This window comes from Anticarsia gemmatalis, chromosome 28 (genome assembly GCF_050436995.1).
Source record: "Anticarsia gemmatalis isolate Benzon Research Colony breed Stoneville strain chromosome 28, ilAntGemm2 primary, whole genome shotgun sequence".
NCBI lineage: Eukaryota > Metazoa > Arthropoda > Insecta > Lepidoptera > Erebidae > Anticarsia > Anticarsia gemmatalis.
Window position 1 is genome coordinate 3,217,581 of NC_134772.1, and position 18,175 is coordinate 3,235,755.

General features: G+C 36.6%; 1 protein-coding gene and 1 long non-coding RNA gene across 16 annotated transcripts in view; one reads left to right on the plus strand and one right to left on the minus strand.

The window, feature by feature from the left end:
• Nucleotides 1–367: 367 nt before the first annotated feature.
• The window catches only part of Nf1 (neurofibromin 1), an 82,769-nt gene continuing 64,961 nt past the window's right edge, over nucleotides 368–18,175 (plus strand). For 11 of the 15 annotated variants that reach the window (XM_076132522.1, XM_076132533.1, XM_076132530.1 and 8 more), the window contains exons 1-13: nucleotides 368–508; nucleotides 2,030–2,173; nucleotides 2,753–2,954; nucleotides 3,954–4,075; nucleotides 4,867–4,975; nucleotides 7,839–7,939; nucleotides 8,476–8,625; nucleotides 9,061–9,160; nucleotides 9,768–9,910; nucleotides 10,705–10,904; nucleotides 11,335–11,443; nucleotides 12,111–12,269; nucleotides 12,838–13,031. In XM_076132522.1, the coding sequence (XP_075988637.1) occupies nucleotides 449–508; nucleotides 2,030–2,173; nucleotides 2,753–2,954; nucleotides 3,954–4,075; nucleotides 4,867–4,975; nucleotides 7,839–7,939; nucleotides 8,476–8,625; nucleotides 9,061–9,160; nucleotides 9,768–9,910; nucleotides 10,705–10,904; nucleotides 11,335–11,443; nucleotides 12,111–12,269; nucleotides 12,838–13,031 (1,793 nt within the window). In that variant the 5' untranslated portion in view covers nucleotides 368–448. The remainder of the gene's footprint in view (nucleotides 509–2,029; nucleotides 2,174–2,752; nucleotides 2,955–3,953; nucleotides 4,076–4,866; nucleotides 4,976–7,838; nucleotides 7,940–8,475; nucleotides 8,626–9,060; nucleotides 9,161–9,767; nucleotides 9,911–10,704; nucleotides 10,905–11,334; nucleotides 11,444–12,110; nucleotides 12,270–12,837; nucleotides 13,032–18,175) is intronic. The other 4 variants (XM_076132525.1, XM_076132536.1, XM_076132534.1 and 1 more) reach the window with 1 other exon arrangement.
• On the minus strand, nucleotides 612–6,324 carry LOC142984758 (uncharacterized). The gene is made up of 3 exons (XR_012960166.1): nucleotides 5,407–6,324; nucleotides 2,724–2,909; nucleotides 612–2,170 (listed from the first exon to the last, which is right to left on the minus strand). It is a non-coding gene; the product is annotated as an uncharacterized LOC142984758 (long non-coding RNA).

Here is an 18,175-nt window from a genome sequence, read left to right on the forward strand (position 1 = left end):
ACATTGTATTGACTGATATTGACCATGAATATTAAGATTAAATTACTGATAAAAGTTATTGATTTTGTTTTCGTGTATTGGAACGTAATTTTTTGTATTGATTTGTAAAATGACAGATCTCTGTGTTGCTATACTATGATTTAAAACTGCTAGTAGTAGATAGTAGAATTTATTTATATAAAATTACACATTACCTTGCTTTTGAACAAAATATACACATAAAATATTATTTATCAATCAACTTAGTTAAATTCATTACCAAATTTGAGTCAAACTTTATTTTACTAAGGTATTCTGCAGAAAGTTTAGATCATAATTGTAGGATTTAATGTTTTAGTCTTGTCTCACTTTAGTAGTTTGTAGTAGACGAAGATCGGAAATGGTGTCTCAAAAAAGAATTCGTTGTTTTTAATTTATTTACACAAACAATACATTATTTTTATATAAAATGGGGACGCAGAAGCCTGGCGAGTGGGCCAACTCGCTAATTGCCCGTTTTGAGGAGCAGGTGAGTGTCAAAAAATATATTTAAATTAATTTCTAAGACCCACCCATATATGGAGTTTTTCGGGGTAATGTAAACAAAAATATTTTTTGATAATTTTATTACTATTTCTTACGTGCTGAACGGTCGGAGATGGACGTATTATATATTGGTAATTTTTTGAAATATAATTTGGATCTCCGCATTGCGTGGGCGGGCGAGAGGAACATAATTTGTCTAGGTAGCTATACCCAAGTTATTGATCCGACCGGCGTTATATGGCTGCTCCCGTACTCAACAGGGATAAACGGATACATGAAATTCTAATATAAATGAACAGTTTTACAAAACAATGAGTATTTAGTTCATAAAATAAAAATAATGAACAATTTATCCTGCTTTTTGTTAATAATTATTTTTAATGTTTTCCTTTGTTTGATTGGGAAATAGAGTTAAATGAAGAAACATAGATAATAATTCTATGATTAAAAATTAAGGAGCAAAATAGACAAATAAATATGAGCAGGAGAATAAAGTACTCGAGTTTTTATAAACATAATATTTTTTAAATTAGTTAAGTATATTAATTATTGTGATTTCTCTTTGCCCATATACACTATAGCCTTTTAAAATAAATTACAAGCTATATAGACTTGTCAAAGCCAATTAATGTAACAAATAAATTAAAATTTAACTTATGCGGTGGCTCCGCCCATGTAAACATATTTATAAAAATTAAGTAGGTACCTTTAATAATTAATAATTAGTAATCATTACAGTGTATAATATTATAATGTGAAATTACTACTTTTTTGAGAATTGGAAGCAAAAAAAATATTCTCTGGTCAACTAATTAATAAATGGTCAGTGTCATTTTATAGGTGGGTGGATACTCATTACTGTTCAAGTTGACCTTTCTCTGCTACATATGGTACTTTAACACAGTTACTAAGACAAGTGATATGAATCATTTAAAAGTAATTATTAACAGACAATTACTTAATGCCCTGATGAATATTTAGAAAGTATTCAGACCTGAAAATTACCATCAATCTTAAATGGGTAACTGGTGGGTCTATTATAATATGTAACCACCACATATAACATTGTACACAGTTTTATTGATGAAATAAATATCTATAATAAATAAATTATAATCATCGGACTATTTACACTCTGTTAGATTCTGTAACCAGACAGTAATAAAATAAATACTTATATTCACAAATTAAACAGAATTTAACAGGCTCAGAACAGATACTCATACTTAACACACAAATATTGATACCGGATGGGATTTGAACACAACACACTCAACACTATATTTATTGCGAGGTGACCATGTAAACCACTGCACCAACCGTGTGGTTAATTCAAGTAGATCTTTACTCTTCACTTAGCAGAGATACCTGTGACTAGTAACTACTAAGATAAATTGTTCTGTCTTTCTACTGGTCTAAATCAATTTGTATATCTTCCTACTGGGCTAAATAAATTTATTCTATCTCCCTACCGGTTTAAATAATTTTTTCTATCTCTTCACAGTTGCCATACAAGACTGGTGCCCAGAACCTCCACTCGCGCATCAACGAGGAACAATGCAAGGCATGCCTGGTCCAGATCAGCAGGCACCGGTTCTCCCTCGTTATCGCTGGCCTTACCAAGATACTTCAGAGGGTCAACGAACTGGTAAGTAAATAAAAGTTGATGATAATTACTAATTACTTTATATTATTATACAATAAACTGGATGTAGAATGGTTCTACAGGACTTGTTATACATTTTACGTCACTTAATTAATTTAACTTCAATAAAAAATATTATAATTATTTGCCTCTATAGTTTCGTACCAAATGAAATCAAATAATATTATTGAATTGATGAAAATGTTAATCAAAACGCCACCTAGCGGCGGCACATATAACCTGGTCCTACCAAAAATTTTGCTTCCTACCAGAATGTTGAGTTTTACGGCGATAGATGGCGTTACTTGTTTATGTTCTTGTACTAAACTTTAGTACATACCCATATAACTTTCCTCTACTATTGTTGTCCTTTTCAGAAGTTCAAAACTTCTAACTTAATGGCTTCTTAATAACTGCCCTCAGTTCAAAAATGTCATAAATCCACTTCACTTACTCTCAACTTAAGCCCTTTTTCCATATATAAACAATTGAAAATCCACTCACTTGTTCAAACCACTTTAGATTAAGAAAGTCATTAGTGTACATCACGTACCTTCGACTTACGTCCTTTCATCTCCATAGTTTCTTTGGTTGCAGTACCAGCCAACAGTATCGGTGGGGCTGAACCGTCCACAGACCGAGCTGGAGAAGGGCTACCACGACAGTCTGGTCATCGTTCTGGACACGTTAGAAATATGCCTCAGCTCGCAGCCCAAAGACACGGCCAAGTACGAAGAGGCTATGAATGTGAAGATACTGTTGAGAGAAGTTTGTCAGTTTATTGGTAAGTATTAAACAACGTCATATTATTCTAATCTATACTAATATTATAAAGCTGAAGAGTTTGTTTGTTTGTTTGTTTGTTTGAACGCGCTAATCTCAGAAACTACTGGTCCGATTTGAAAAAAAATGTCACTGTTAGATAGCCCATTTATCGAGGAAGGCTATAGGCTATATATCATCACGCTAAGACCAATAGGAGCAGAGTATGAGTAAAAAGTGTTACAAAAACGGGAAAAATTGGGATCCATTCTCTCTTATGTGACGCAAGCGAAGTTGCGCGGGTCAGCTAGTTGAAAATATTGTTTACTAGCGGACCCAGCGAACTTCGTACCGCCTAAAATATGCAAAATTAAATGTCTATTTTTCAATATTTCTGAGAGATTTCCTTAATATTTTATTCCATAAGAACTTTCTCCTAATAATAACAAATACAACACAAAAAAATAGTAAAATCGGTCCAGCCATTCACGCGTGATGCCGTGACCAAGGAAAACGGGTTTCATTTTTATATATATAGATAAAGATTTCGTTAACTTCGTATTTGAAATAGTCATGTATTATATTTTTTTACCAAATTTAAAATCCAGAATCTTTTTACTTAATTAGTGCCTCTCATTCTAGAGTCGACATGTACCCTTCAGTGGGACTTGCATTGACGTGGTGGGTAAAAGTTAATTTATATTTTCCAGTTCCAATCTTAGGGTAGACTTTACGCCGGCAGAAAAAACTTCAATGTGTTTTTTTAGGAATAACAAACAATACATATACAGCGATTACCGCTTGTTAAACAAAGTGTAGTGTTATTTAACTTTGGTCTTCCTCGCGTCTTTAACGATCTACTGTCCTGGAAAATTACATATTTAATTTTCGATTATCTTAAGTCTCGTACGTAATTTCAAATGTCCTTTTACAAGCTACGTATGAGTATGACGTCACGTATGTTTGTATGACGTCATGTATGTATGTATGACGTCATGTATGTTTGTATGTTTGTACACAGACACGCGCAATGAGAACACGGTGAACAACATACTCCTCAAGCAGTTAGCCAGCAAGGTGTTGTTCGCGCTCAGTCTCAACTTCTTCAATGCTGTGTTTAATAGAATCAGCGCCAGGCTACAGGTAATATTATAATTATTTTTATTAAAAATACAGCAGTGATAGCCGAGTGGTATAAGTTGACACCTCCCACGCAAGTGGTCGTAGGTTCGAACCGGAGGCAACACACCAATGACTTTTCGAAGTTATGTGTGTATTAGAAATAATTATCACATGCTCCAACGGTGAAGGAAAACATCGTGAGGAAACCTTGCATGCCTAAAAAATTGTTTAAAACATTTATTGAGGGCGTGCAAAGTCCCCAACCCGCACTTGGCCAGCGTGGTGGACTCAAGGCCTAACCCCTCCCTCATTACGGGAGGAGACCCTTGCCCAGCAGTGGGACAGTAATGGGTTAAATTTATTTTAATTTATAAAAATACAGCGCCATCTATCGATATTTTTCGGAACTAGATGGATAAGACTGTTTGCTTCTATTCATCTCACAAAGTGGTTCCGGATACGACTCTTACCTGCGTACAATTAAATTAAGAAAACTTTATAATTGTTCAGCCAGAACATAATTAATTGTAAAGTTAATAATAAAATTATGAATTATGATTTGGAACGAATGTTTGTGCCATCTACATACTTCGGTTCAAATTGTCGGGACTGAGTTTACGTAGTGTATGTTGCTTGTATGTTAAAATAACTCGTAATCCAAAACTGTTATAAAGATATCTTATTGAATAACTAGTAAAAAGAACAACACAAAAGGCAAGAAGTTACTTCTTTATTTTACATAAATATTGCCTTTAATATATTTTTACTTTTAAAAACACGGTAATAAATATTAACAATGCGTTTAATTTCAGTTGTTTCAGGAACTATCATCTAGCTCAGAAGAAAACCCCGACTATACAGATATAGAGTTGATACAACATATTAATGTCGATATTTTGAGGCTTATACGGCTATTAACAGGTTTGTACTTATATATTAGGTCGGGGAAAAAGTCTTTTCGCATTATAGTATGTATGAACTGGTAATAAAATCTTTTCTCTACACAAAAACACTCGACATTTGGGTACCTCACGAGCTCATTGAAAGAAACCTAATGAACCGTGTACTCATTTGTGATTCTTGAAGCCGAAGAGATTTTATTACAAGTTCATACATACTGTAATGCGAAAAGACTTTTTCCCCGACCTAATATAACACTATATACACAGTCGTGGTTTATTTAACAACAGCCGCGCAGATCGATCTCTGAGGTTAAGCTACGCTTGCTGAGGTTGTTCTGTGTATGGGTGATCATCTTATACATATCGAGTTCCTCCGTGTTTCGGAAGGCATGTTAAATTGTGGGCTAACAGTAGTCAGTATCAGCTTTAAAATGTGATAACCAGTCTTACCTGGGCAGCGTGTTGTAAGCCAGGTAACTGGGTTGTGGAAGACAGATAGTCAGTCGCTCCATGTAAAACACTGGTATTCAGCTGTATCCGGCGAGACTGGAAGTCGACTCCAATATAGCTGAAAGAAAGGATATGATAGATACGACACGTTACGTCACGATTAAATAATTATTATTAATTAGTGGCTGCACTATTGGCAACTTATTGCTCGGCCATCACAAAAATATTTTATTGCTACGATGGCCGAACAATCTATCTATGGCCGAGCAATGTGTTGCAATATGTCTGCAAATAGTATGGAGCATGATGCAGACTCCTAAACGGGCCACACAAACCGGCAACAATGGCTGACGAAATCTTCCATGTAGGTATATAGGCTGCTGCGACGAGTGTCGCAGCAGCCCATATCATAATATATAATATCATATATATATCGCTTTACGAGGTTGTTTTACGAGAAAAATCAAAAAGGAAAAAGCAGAGACAGTGTATTCGACCTTACGCCAATAGGCGTAAAACATTAGACTATTTATGTCAAGAATTAATGCTTTATAAAAAATTGAATAATAAATGATAAAATAAATATAAATCGCGTAGAAAAGGATGCACTATATCATAACAAGAGTGAGCGACTGAAACAACAATAAAACTGGCCGGGCAACATTGCAGTAAAATCGGTAGCTCAGCGATCGTCCGGCAACCTATCAAAACAATATCGGCCATTCGCTGCAATATCAAAAACGTGTGGCTGTATGTCTGAGACATTGCTGCAATATTGCGTAGTATGGCTGGAGTTGCTCGCAATATGTCCGGCCACTATGTTGCAGCCACATATTGCAGGAAAATATGGCCCGTTTAGAAGTGCCTTAACACAATTAACACTTTATAGCACTTTGACACTTTAAGGAGCTCTGTTCAGCTCCAGCTCTGACAATCAAATGCCCGTTTCCCCGCCGCGCACCCCCTTTTATGCATTCGTTATAAGTGAAAGGTGCCAGTGGAAGGGGGAGGGGCGTACCGGTAGCGAGTTGCCAGGCGATAAAATCGAATAAGGATGACGACATTTTAATTTTTTTTATGTATTGAAAATATTAAAGAAAACCGCTTAAAAATCCGTAGCGTAGTTTTAAAGATCTAAGCATACATACATACAGACATAGACAGACGGGGGAAGCAATTTTGCTATATACTATGTAATCTTCTTACCGAATGGTTAGTGGTAAACCTAGTGTCAAAGTTGTTAAAGCCGCCTGAAGGTCTTTGACGTGGCTTAACCACTGTTATCTTAATAGACAACAACCGGGACCGACTTTCTACGGGTATATTCCCGTTGTCCACCCCCTGCTTGTCCACCCCGGGTGGACAGAGACACAAATCTTTTAAAAAATTCTCGATGTCCACCCCTGGGGGACAGTGAGAATTAATTTTAAATTATTCCCGCTGGCCACCCCGGGTGGACTAAGACACGAGTTTCATATTACTACTCTCGATGTTCACCGCCGGTGGACAAAGCCACTGCTTAAATAAACATTCTCAATGTCCACGCTTGCTGGAATTGGGTGTAAATATTTTTAAACAAAATTAATTAAGTAGGTATATAGTTTAATCATATTATCAACATCTTTAGGGTAAATAGAAGTAGGTACACCATATGTTGTGTGTTTTCCCATATAATGTTGATTGACCCTAAGTTGCTTTACTTATTAAACCAAGGTATAAGTTATAACAATAAACGTAAAAAAATATATTTTAAGTGATCATTTTATTCACGACATGCGTCAATGGGACTTTAATAGTGATTTATTTCTAGAAAGGATGAGGATATAAAGATATTTTCTGTTACTATGATTAATACCTACTGTGATAATTATTTGTGTCGATTGCAAAAGTAAAAGATGTTGATAATATGATTAAACTATGTACCTACCTACTTAATTAATTTTGTTAAAATTATTTACACCCAATTCCAGCAAGCGTGGACATTGAGAATGTTTATTTAAGCAGTGGCTTTGTCCACCGGCGGTGAACATCGAGAGTAGTAATATGAAACTCGTGTCTTAGTCCACCCGGGGTGGCCAGCGGGAATAATTTAAAATTAATTCTCACTGTCCCCCAGGGGTGGACATCGAGAATTTTTTAAAAGATTTGTGTCTCTGTCCACCCGGGGTGGACAAGCAGGGGGTGGACACCGGGAATATTACCCTTTCTACGTGCCCTCCGAAGCACAGAGACGCCCAGTTCAAATACCACTATACGGTCACCCATCTATGGAATGACCGTGCCAAGATTGGCTTTACCCACAGATCGTTTACCGACCGGTGAGCGCAACTGGCTATGAGCGCCTCGCCCTACTATCTAGTGATGTCCTATAACAAATTTTATTTGTTTATCGAGTTATTTGGTTATTTTAACGATCCTTTGTTTTGTTACAGAATCAATACAAAAGTTTAAGTTGTTAAGAAAATCAGCGCATTTAGTTTTAGTGTCGTCTTTAGAGAAAGCTATATGGAACTGGATGGACACGTATCCACAGGTGTGTATGCAAACTTTTGACATTGTCTCTATAGTCTCGTAGAGTTTGAGACTATTCTCCGCGAAGTCTCAGGTTTTAATACTACTGTGCTACGGTGAAGACTGCCGATTACGAAGTCGCAGGTTTAATTCCCGGGTCATGGTTTTTGGGTCTATCCCACTAGTCACGTTGAATTGTGCTCTTATTTTAGCTCAGTTGCGAGGAAAATTGTTCGGGCAGATGTTTTTTGGCCAAAAGTTTGGTCAGAAAAATCGGACGGTTTATTAGGTTGAGTTATACTCTCATAACTAAAAAGTAAATTGAATAATAGAATACGGGAATTAACGCGAACACGCATTTTATTTAACAAAACGGTCCTTGATACATTTTTCCACACAGTGATTTGAAATGAGCTCCAATAGTAACTATTATAGTATATTATAAGACCTTTCTTATGACATAATATGTCACGTCGTTTTTGGTTCTTGGACCAGCTAGGCAGCTACCATACATTTTTGCCGGTCCTCCTTTCATTTAATATTTTTTTTGTTCGCCAGGAATTCGCGGAAGTCCACTGTCGGCCTAACGACGAGTTGAGCAAGTGTTGCGACACGTTGTTCGACATGTTGCAGGACAGTTTCTCTGATAACAAGAAGTCCCGCGTGGCCATGTGGCCGCTGCAGATCATGTTGTTGCTTTTGAACCCTGTGAGTATACATATAAGTTTTAATTTTCATTGATATGGGTCCTTCTATCTATCGTATGGTTAGTGGTCAACCTAGTGTTAAAGTTGTTCAAGCCGCCAAATTGATACGGGTTACGAATCTCAATTTTTTTTTGTAGAAATTGGTATTTATAGAAATAGAAAGGGATTCGTTTTGTAATCTTTGTCTCTAGTTTAGTCATGGTGTAGAATTTTATTTCACTTTTAGTAAGTATAAAGGTAAATTTGTTAGTGTATTTATTTAAAAACTTATCCAACGTAATCTTTTTTTTATTTAGATTTTTAAAATTATGATGTTTATTCTTATAATATTTTATAGTAAATGTGAGCGAGATGGGTTAACAGGAATCCACAAACGCCATTTTTTATAGTAAAGTTTAACCATAAGATAATAATGTCATATATTTTTGTCTAACAGAAAGTTCTAGAAGAGATAGTGAATGCAGACAGCGGTGCGCCGTGTAGTCCGCGACATTCTAAGAAGAAACACTTCATTGACTCAGTCAAGAGAGGACTTAGTAAGTTTACACATTTAATATATTAAAATATTAACTTTTAAACTCTCGCGTTGCATGTTTAATGTATAATAGAATACGGGAATTAAAGCGAACACGCATTTCACCTTATAATGCCTAACGTTTCGGCGCAGGTAAAATGCGTGTTCGCGTTATTCCCGTTAATTCCCGTATTCTATTATACATTATATTAAAATAATTATAATTCATTTTAAAAAAGTTTTGGTTTAACTAATATCAAATTAATTAAGAGACTGAGTTATAACTGATAACAATAATTTGGCGTTATTACGTGCCAATTCGCATACGCTCAAGTTAATGGTCGTTGTGTAATACGGTCCAGTAGTCTTATTTCGACCACGTATCTTGTTATTATGATTATTTATATTGACAATCTTCAATAAATTATCATTTTTAATCGTTTATTGTAAGCATCAACGTTATGGATGAAATAAATGGTGCTATTTTGTACTCCCAATTTCTGAGGTACATTTAGCAGTAGTTTATCTATTCAATAGCATGTAAGCTTATATAAATATGACAGTTTGAATAGATAAACTATCGCTAAATGTGCCTCGGAAACCGGACATAACTCCACCTTCTCTTCCAGGTCCTCAGAACAATTCGAAGCAGATGACAGAAGCTGCGGTAGTTACGTGTGTGAAACTATGCAAGGCGTCCACGTATCTCAACATTGCAGACTCGGGCAATGTCACGTTTATACTTGTCAAATCTGTTATTAATGATCTTAAGGTATGTGATACATTTACTTCTTATATACACAGTATTAGGACTTTTACCATATGGGAAAGTGAAAAGCTTTTTTTAACGTTAAATTATCGAGATGCCAGTTGTGGAGGAACGAGTTGATCGTGTTCCTCCATCACAAAGGGAGGATCCTCCAACCAGGCGAGGTGATCATGCCTGGTGGGCCTAGGCTGCCCGACTGTTGTAGTCGGGAACTTGTATGTATAGTCAGTTGCCGTGCAAACTTCGATAGCGCGATTCAGAACTTGTGACGTCAGTCACACTGCGCATGGTTGCGCGCTGGTCCCAGTAGATGTCGCTGTATGTAGCGAGCCGCTACACCAGTTTTAAACTATAGTTTCTGCGCTGTATTCATTTATTTGTCAAAAAAGGGACTAATCTCAAATAAATTTGAAAAAAAAAACCTGATTTCTATCGAAATTGCTTTAGCTTTTAAGCTGTGATTAGCTAGGTATCTTTTATATGGCGCTCTATAAAGGAAATTCAGCTTTTTCATCAATAATTAATCTTCAATATATTATATTTAATATAAAAAAAATATTTTTTTCCCCTAACCTTGAACTACGTCCATGTGTAATTCATTATAATCCTTTCAGTCCCGAAAGCGTGACAGACAAAAAAGTTTCCACATTTAGTTTTACCGTAATTAATTATAAATCTTATTAATTCTGTGGTGTTTATTTCTGGTGCTAAACACTTTCTAAAGACAAAATGTTTGTAACGATTTTGATGATTTTCATATGAATCGATAGATATAATATATTTATTTTCTTCCACAGTCACTTCTATTCAATCCATCAAAGTCCTACGTCAGAAACATAAGCAACCTTATCTCCGGCTACAACGAGATGGACCTAATGACTGACTGCTTCGTGTCTCTGTTCAGAATAATGCCTCACAACAACGACGCGCTCAAAGTGTGCCTCAATCTGAACACTAATATTATGTATCATTGCGTCATGACTAACTCTTTGTTGAGGTGAGTTGAGTTTGAAGCAATTTGAGGTGGATTTGACGTGAGATAGTTAGAGGAGGGTTTGGGGTGAGGCAATTTGAGGCAGGTTTGAGGTGAGGCTGTTTGAGGCAGATTTAAGGTGAATCAGTTTGAGGCAAATTGTAGACGAGGCAGTGTGGGGTTATTAGATTTCAAGAAGATTGAGCAGAAGTTAAATATGACATGAGTAATTTAAAAATATCGAAGTGATTAAAATTTGAGGCTGGTTGAGGTAAATGGCTTAAGGGGCTGAACGTTAAATAAATTGAAAGTGTTTGATTTGACGTGAGTTACTTTGGTCTGAGTTAGTTGAAGTGTAATACTTGAAGAAAAATCGCATTGATGACTTAGTATTTTAACTAAATATTTTAACTATTTTTTCCCATAAACGACTTAACTCATATTATTATTTCAGGATAATCAAACAGCCCCGCCTACCGTGGTGGCCTCAAATCGAGCTGTTATACCCAAGAGCAGCCGAACTGAGGGCTATGTTTACTGACACTGTCAATAAAACTACACAGGTATGATATATTAGTATTATTTTATGATTAAAAGATGCCACAGAGACAATCATCAGCATAAAAAAGAATAAATTCTAAAGTTTTTGTTTTCAGTTGTTAAACCCAAATAATAGTCATAAAGATGTATAATTCTTTAAGATTTTATACAAAAGTCCTTGGGTTAAAATGTATTCTATGAGTCAAATAAAGTTTTAAATTACTTCTATGCTGATCATCATAATCCAGTTGTTTTTGCGCGATAGTTAACAAACATTCATCCTCACAAACTTCCGCATTTTTGATATTATAAATTTAACCCATTACTGTCCCACTGCTGGGCGAGGGTCTCCTCCCGTAATGAGGGAGGGGTTAGGACTTGAGTCCACCACGCTGGCCAAGTGCGGGTTGGGGACTTTGCATGCGTTCAAGAACTGTTCTAAAGAACTCTTAGGCATGCAAAGTTGCATTACCATGTATTCCTTCACCGTTGGAACAAGTGATAATTATTTCTAATACACACATAACTTTGAAAAGTCATTGGTGTGTGCCTCAGATTCGAACCTGCAACCACTTGCGTGAGAGGTGTCAATTTACACTCGGCTATCACTACTATTAGTGTTTTTAGTACTATTTTAACCATCTATAATGTTCTAAAACCTATTTCTTACTTATATTCCTTTGTTCCCAGGGCTACGTGGTCCACACCCCGCTCCGAATGATCTCCCTCAGCCTGAAATCCAAGGAGGTCCAGTCTAAATTCAACAAGAGTGAGGAGATGCCCGCTTATAGAAGTCTTTTACATTCTCTCGTGAAGTTAATACATGCTGATCCTATGTTGATGTTGAGTGTAAGTATATAAAGTTCGATTCCTGATTGAGTAGATATTTATCAAAAACATGAACATTTGATAATGCAGTTGGGTTTAGTTTTAGAAATGAAAGTGAGTCCTTTCAGTGAATTAAATTAACAGTATATAAAGTAGTTGCTCTTTATGAAATCATGACCCATTGTTTTTTACCAGCCTGTATATGTAGCTTCGACTGACATATCATCGTATTTATAACATTAGTATGGTTATTTATAACGTAAACAAGTAATTGAAAAAAGTATTATTAAAACATAGAACTAAAAAAAAAATGTAATAACTTCGATCATACAGACGTATTATCTATATATTTTACGACTATAAATTGTCGATTTTCTAGTTATTACTTTGGCATTTTTCACCGACTTCAAAAAAGTAGGAGCTTGTCAATCGTCTTCTCTTTGAATCTTTTTTTAAATTTTATTATATGAAGAATTAAGATTTTTAAGCTACATTAACGGCTTTTAAATTTGCCTCGATTATATCAAACCATTCATTTTAATTGAGATATCATAGAAAACTCCTATTTAAACTCCACTTTTTATTGCAGAACCCAGGTCGATCAAGTACAGAGATCCAGTCTTCCACGACAGAGCTGATGAACGGTCTAGTGTCCCTAGTCCACCAGACCGGCATGGGCGAGATATCTCAGGGGGCCATGGACGCGCTGCTGGCCTTGCACCGACCTGACAGAGTCCACATGTGGAACCCTGAGGCGCCGCTCAACACTTTCTGGGATATCAGGTAACTTGGCTTCTAACCCTGGGGAACTGTACATCATGGAGACTCCTTGGTTACTCCAAGCAAGGAGATTTAATATGGTATCGTTCTGTTCCCCCCCTTCGCCCACTCAACACTTTCTGGGATATATGGGTAGCTTAGCTTCTAACCCTGGGCTCTATTATATTGGCGTTATGGGATCATATGAAACTCTAAAAACCGCATTATTTAAACACGGCACCTGTGATACCTACTTATACCTGAACTGTCATCTTTCGCCCCTATACATCATGAAGAAGGTTCTTACATATAATAGTGTTCATGAGCAATCATGTATTACCCCCCCTTCCCTGATCATTACAAGCATGGAAAGTTACAATTGAAATCTTACCCCTCCGCCCCTCTCTTACACCAAATCATCTTTGACGCCTCGGCTAAACAGTAAAGTGTGTTGTGATTCGCTCTCGGCTTTATTTTGCAAGAATCTATCTAAAAGTGTTTAGTTGCTTATGAAACTTAACAGTGTCATTAACAATCATTAAAATCATAAGTGTGTGAAAGTGCAGACTAAAATATAACCATTTTTGAGAATAATTCATCAATAACTCTAAAGACAAAACAGTGAAAATTTTATTTTGACCGCTAGGGGGCTACCAGTCGACGCTCCTGCGCACGGCATTCTCACGGTTAAGTCAATGCAATAACCGTGAATATCGCGTGCACCGGGCGGACAACTCATAAATTTGATAATACTTAAAAGAGTATAAAATAACAGATAGAATTGTTTTGTGCCTAACTTGCCTTGCCTCAGTGAGGAAATCCATTGATATAAAAATATATATAAAAAAAAAAAAAAAAAAAAAAAATTTTTTTTTGGCATACATAGAAAAATACATTTATACAATAAATATCCGTTTTCTGGACCCGAGATGAAAAGCGCAGTACACAAAAGGGGCACTGATAGTAGTGTGACACCAGCACGTGCCGAGTGCGAAAATGTCACAACGCGCAAAAAAACAGACCCATCAAGCACGGAAATCGGCCAACTTACCCAGCAATTGCGTTTACTTACCACCGAATTCAGCTCAGTTAAACAAAAACTAAACGACCTTACTGAATCGCTAAATTTCACCAACGAACGCATGAATGACATAATAGCGAAGATAGTTGCTGCCGAAGAACGCCTAAAATATCTAGAAAACCGGGATAAAGTTATTGATACGTTACAGGCATCCGTGATGCAGCTCCAAAATGAGCTCAACACTCAAGCACAATTAAATTTAGCAAACGAAATAGAAATTGTTGGCATTCCTGAAAATATTAGCGAAAATCTCCATCACACCGTAATTCTGGCTGCGAAAAAGGTAGGGGTAGACCTGGAAAACACAGACATAGACTGGATCACTCGAGCTGGACCACGTCGGCCACCCGCTACCACAGCTTTGCCAGAAGATAGACTGAAAATGCCGCGCCCAGTGGTGGTTCGACTGCTACGTAGATCCAAACGGGACCAATTTCTGAAAGCTGCAAAGTCACGAAAAAACGTTACCAGTGCCGATATGGAGGTCTCCGGGCCTGCTCAAAGGATATTTTTCAACGAAAGACTGACCAAAACCAACAGACTCTTATTTCGTGATGCCCGAGTCAAATCTAAGCAGCACGGTTACTCCTTTTGCTGGTCACAAAACGGCAACATCTACGTTAGGCAGCGCGAAGGTAAAGGAGCAATCCACATATTCTCACATAAGGAGCTGGACAAATTATTTCCAGTTTCTACAACTACGGCTGTCCCGTAAGTCGTCACTCTATTTTCTCTCTTATCATTTAACATTAGTTTTTAAAATATTATTGTATAATGACAATAATAACTACCTTAGTACTCCAGTGGATTATTTTGCATCTTTATGCTTGATTTTTATGCTAAATACCTTTTATATTGTTACTACAAGAATAATTTTGTTTTTATGTAATTTTTTTCTAGAGAACATACTAATAGTCTATAAAAAATACTTTAATTATGGCTGTGAACTAATTGTATTGTGTATATTTACGTTTTTGCTTCATATTGTTTTACCGATCTGTATTTTTCCACCGGCCTATAAACTAGATATAATGTGCCAAAGCAAAAGCGCTTTTTGGCGGGCCACAAGAACAATTTCGAAGGATACGTTGCGCTCACTTATTATGATCAGTACTACTTCAAAATATACATTACTGGTCTATTACTTGAATAACTTACTTCACCTACATTTTAAATACTCTTTTCTAAATAAGCATTTAATAGTTCTTAAATTCAATAAATTAGTAATAACATTAATGACAAAAATTAAATCTAAATCACAGATTTCGAAATATCTGAAATTATTAAAGCGCTTGTTTACTCAGAGCCACAAAGTACTCCTAGAAGCCGTTCAAAAACCAGTGGAAAAACATGAACGACTCAAATGATGTTTACGAATTTCTTAGCATCAGAAATAGACGACATGACAATTACTTGCGAAGTTATAAGTGAAACTGACAACTGCAAAAAAGCTCTTGCTACACATAACTTTAAAATTCTGTCGCTAAATATCAGGAGTATTCAGAAAAATTTTGACTCTCTGCTTGTAGCGCTGCATCGTTTAAACATATCCTTCGATATTATTATCTTGACAGAATGTTGGCTAAATGATTCGGTAACTGTTCCTCAGATACAAGGTTTTAACAATTACAGCACGTCCAAGCATATAAATCAAAACAGCGGTGTGGTAGTGTACGTTAACAGCATATGGAGTGCCATAGTCACCGAGCCTCCCATTTTAGAGGCTGACTGCTTGGCTATTCAGATTCCTAACATCATTAACATCGTCGGAATATATCGGTCACCTTCATTCAAAAATATAGAAAATTTTCTAAATTCGCTCGAACTTTATCTTAGCAACACAAATAGTGTACCCTGTGCAATTGCTGGTGACATAAATATTAATATTTTAGAAAACTGTAACGCCCAGGAGACCCTGGAGTATCAGTGCTTTATGGCAGAACACGGATTCCTTCCAGCTGTACACAAACCTACAAGAGGACTCACTTGTCTAGATCATATTTACGTAAAGAAAAGCTGTATTACTCAGTCAGTCCTAGGAATCATTTGCCAAATGGATATAACTGACCATTACCCAGTTATGGCAGGAATAAATCTGCAAAAGCCTAAACCTTTTCGGCCAAACCGCCTTGTTATCAAAAGAGATTTGAATGCAATAAACCAAGAACTGTCTGAATTAGACTGGACAACTGTCACAAATATAAACGACACCAACGAAGCCAACACACTCTTTACCGCAAAATTATCGGAAATACTTACTAAACACTCTCATGAAATTCAACTAAGCAGAACCAAATATAACTTGAAACCCTGGATAACCCCCGGACTTATGCGCTGTATGAGGCACCGTGATCGCTTACACCTGCAATTAAGACGAGATCCTAACAATGATATTCTTAAAATCAGCTACACCCGCTACAGAAATTTTCTGACTAACCTTCTTCACAAGCTCAAATCAGATCACGAGGAGAAAGAAATTATATCTAACAGGAACAACCCTAAACAACTATGGCAATCTATTAAAAACATCTGTCACTTAAATAAAACTAAAAACGAACCAACTGAATTACTTATGCAAACCAATTTAAACCCTAAACAGACCATTGATAAAGTTAACGATCATTTCTCTACGATAGGAAAAAAACTTGCTGACAAAATACTCTCAAATATGAACAAGAGTGAACAAGATCTTGCTAATTTAGTCAAAATAAAACCACCATCCGATTCGATGTTTCTAAGTCCGACAGACTGCGAGGAAGTAAAAATTCTATTTACAAACTTAGAACCACGCAAGGCTCCAGGTATTGACGGTTTCCATAACTGCCTTCTTAAACACATCGCAAATTATATAATCCCTCCCCTCACACACATATTTAATCTCAGCTTATCAAGTGGCACATTCCCGAATGACTGGAAAACGGCATCAGTAACCCCGATTCATAAAAATGGTCCTAAGAATATGGTTGATAACTTTCGCCCTATTTCTCTCTTAGTTACTTTCTCAAAACTCTTAGAAAAATTAGTTCACAAACGCCTGGTCCACTTTCTCGAAACTCATAACCTGATATCTTCTAAACAGTTCGGCTTTCGTTCTGGAATCAGCACAGAAGACGCAGTCAATCATCTCACAAATACTGTCTCATCACTTCTGGATGACGGAAAATGCTGCATAGGTATCTTCCTGGACCTAGCGAAGGCCTTTGATACCGTCTCAATTCCAATTCTACTTAAAAAGATAGAGGCCTTCGGTATCAGAGGAGTCGCCTTCGACTGGTTCAAGAGCTACCTCACTGATAGGAAGCAATGTACGAAAATAGGTCAGTTGACAAGCAGCCTGAGTTCAATCAGTTTTGGTGTGCCTCAGGGAAGCATTTTAGGTCCAACACTGTTCTTGCTCTACATCAACGACATTCATGAGGTCCAATGTGATGACTCTAACATACTGTGTTACGCTGATGACACTGTCATATTATTTAGTGGCCCAACGTGGCAAGCAGTTAGTACCATTGCTGAACAAGGCATGGCACAGATATCTAATTGGTTAAAACTAAATCTACTTACCCTGAATACGAACAAAACTGTCTACATCTGTTTCCACAAGACAACTCCCTCAGCGCCAAAAACTAGAATACTTTTAAAAATTCACAATCAACAATGCAACAACTATATTACCTGTTCATGCGAGCCTATCGTGCGAACCAATGTTACCAAATACCTTGGTGTCTACATTGATGAGAACCTCACTTTCAGAGTCCATATCGAGGTGCTTTCGTCGAGACTTAGAAAAGTCATTGGTGTCATGCGTAATCTCAGGCAAGTCGCAAGTAGAGACATACTCCGTACAGTATACTACGCTCTTTGTCAGTCCCTCATAGTCTACTGCATAACATGCTGGGGTAGTGCTGCCAAGACTTTCATCATTCAAGCAGAAAGAGCCCAACGATCCATTTTAAAAGTTATGCATAAAAAGCCATATAGGTATCCAACTGTGAACTTATACAGTGAGGCAAATGTTTTAACAGTGCGTCAACTTTTCATACTCAGGTCAACTCTCTCTGTGCATAAGTCAGTATTGTCTTCTCCTGAG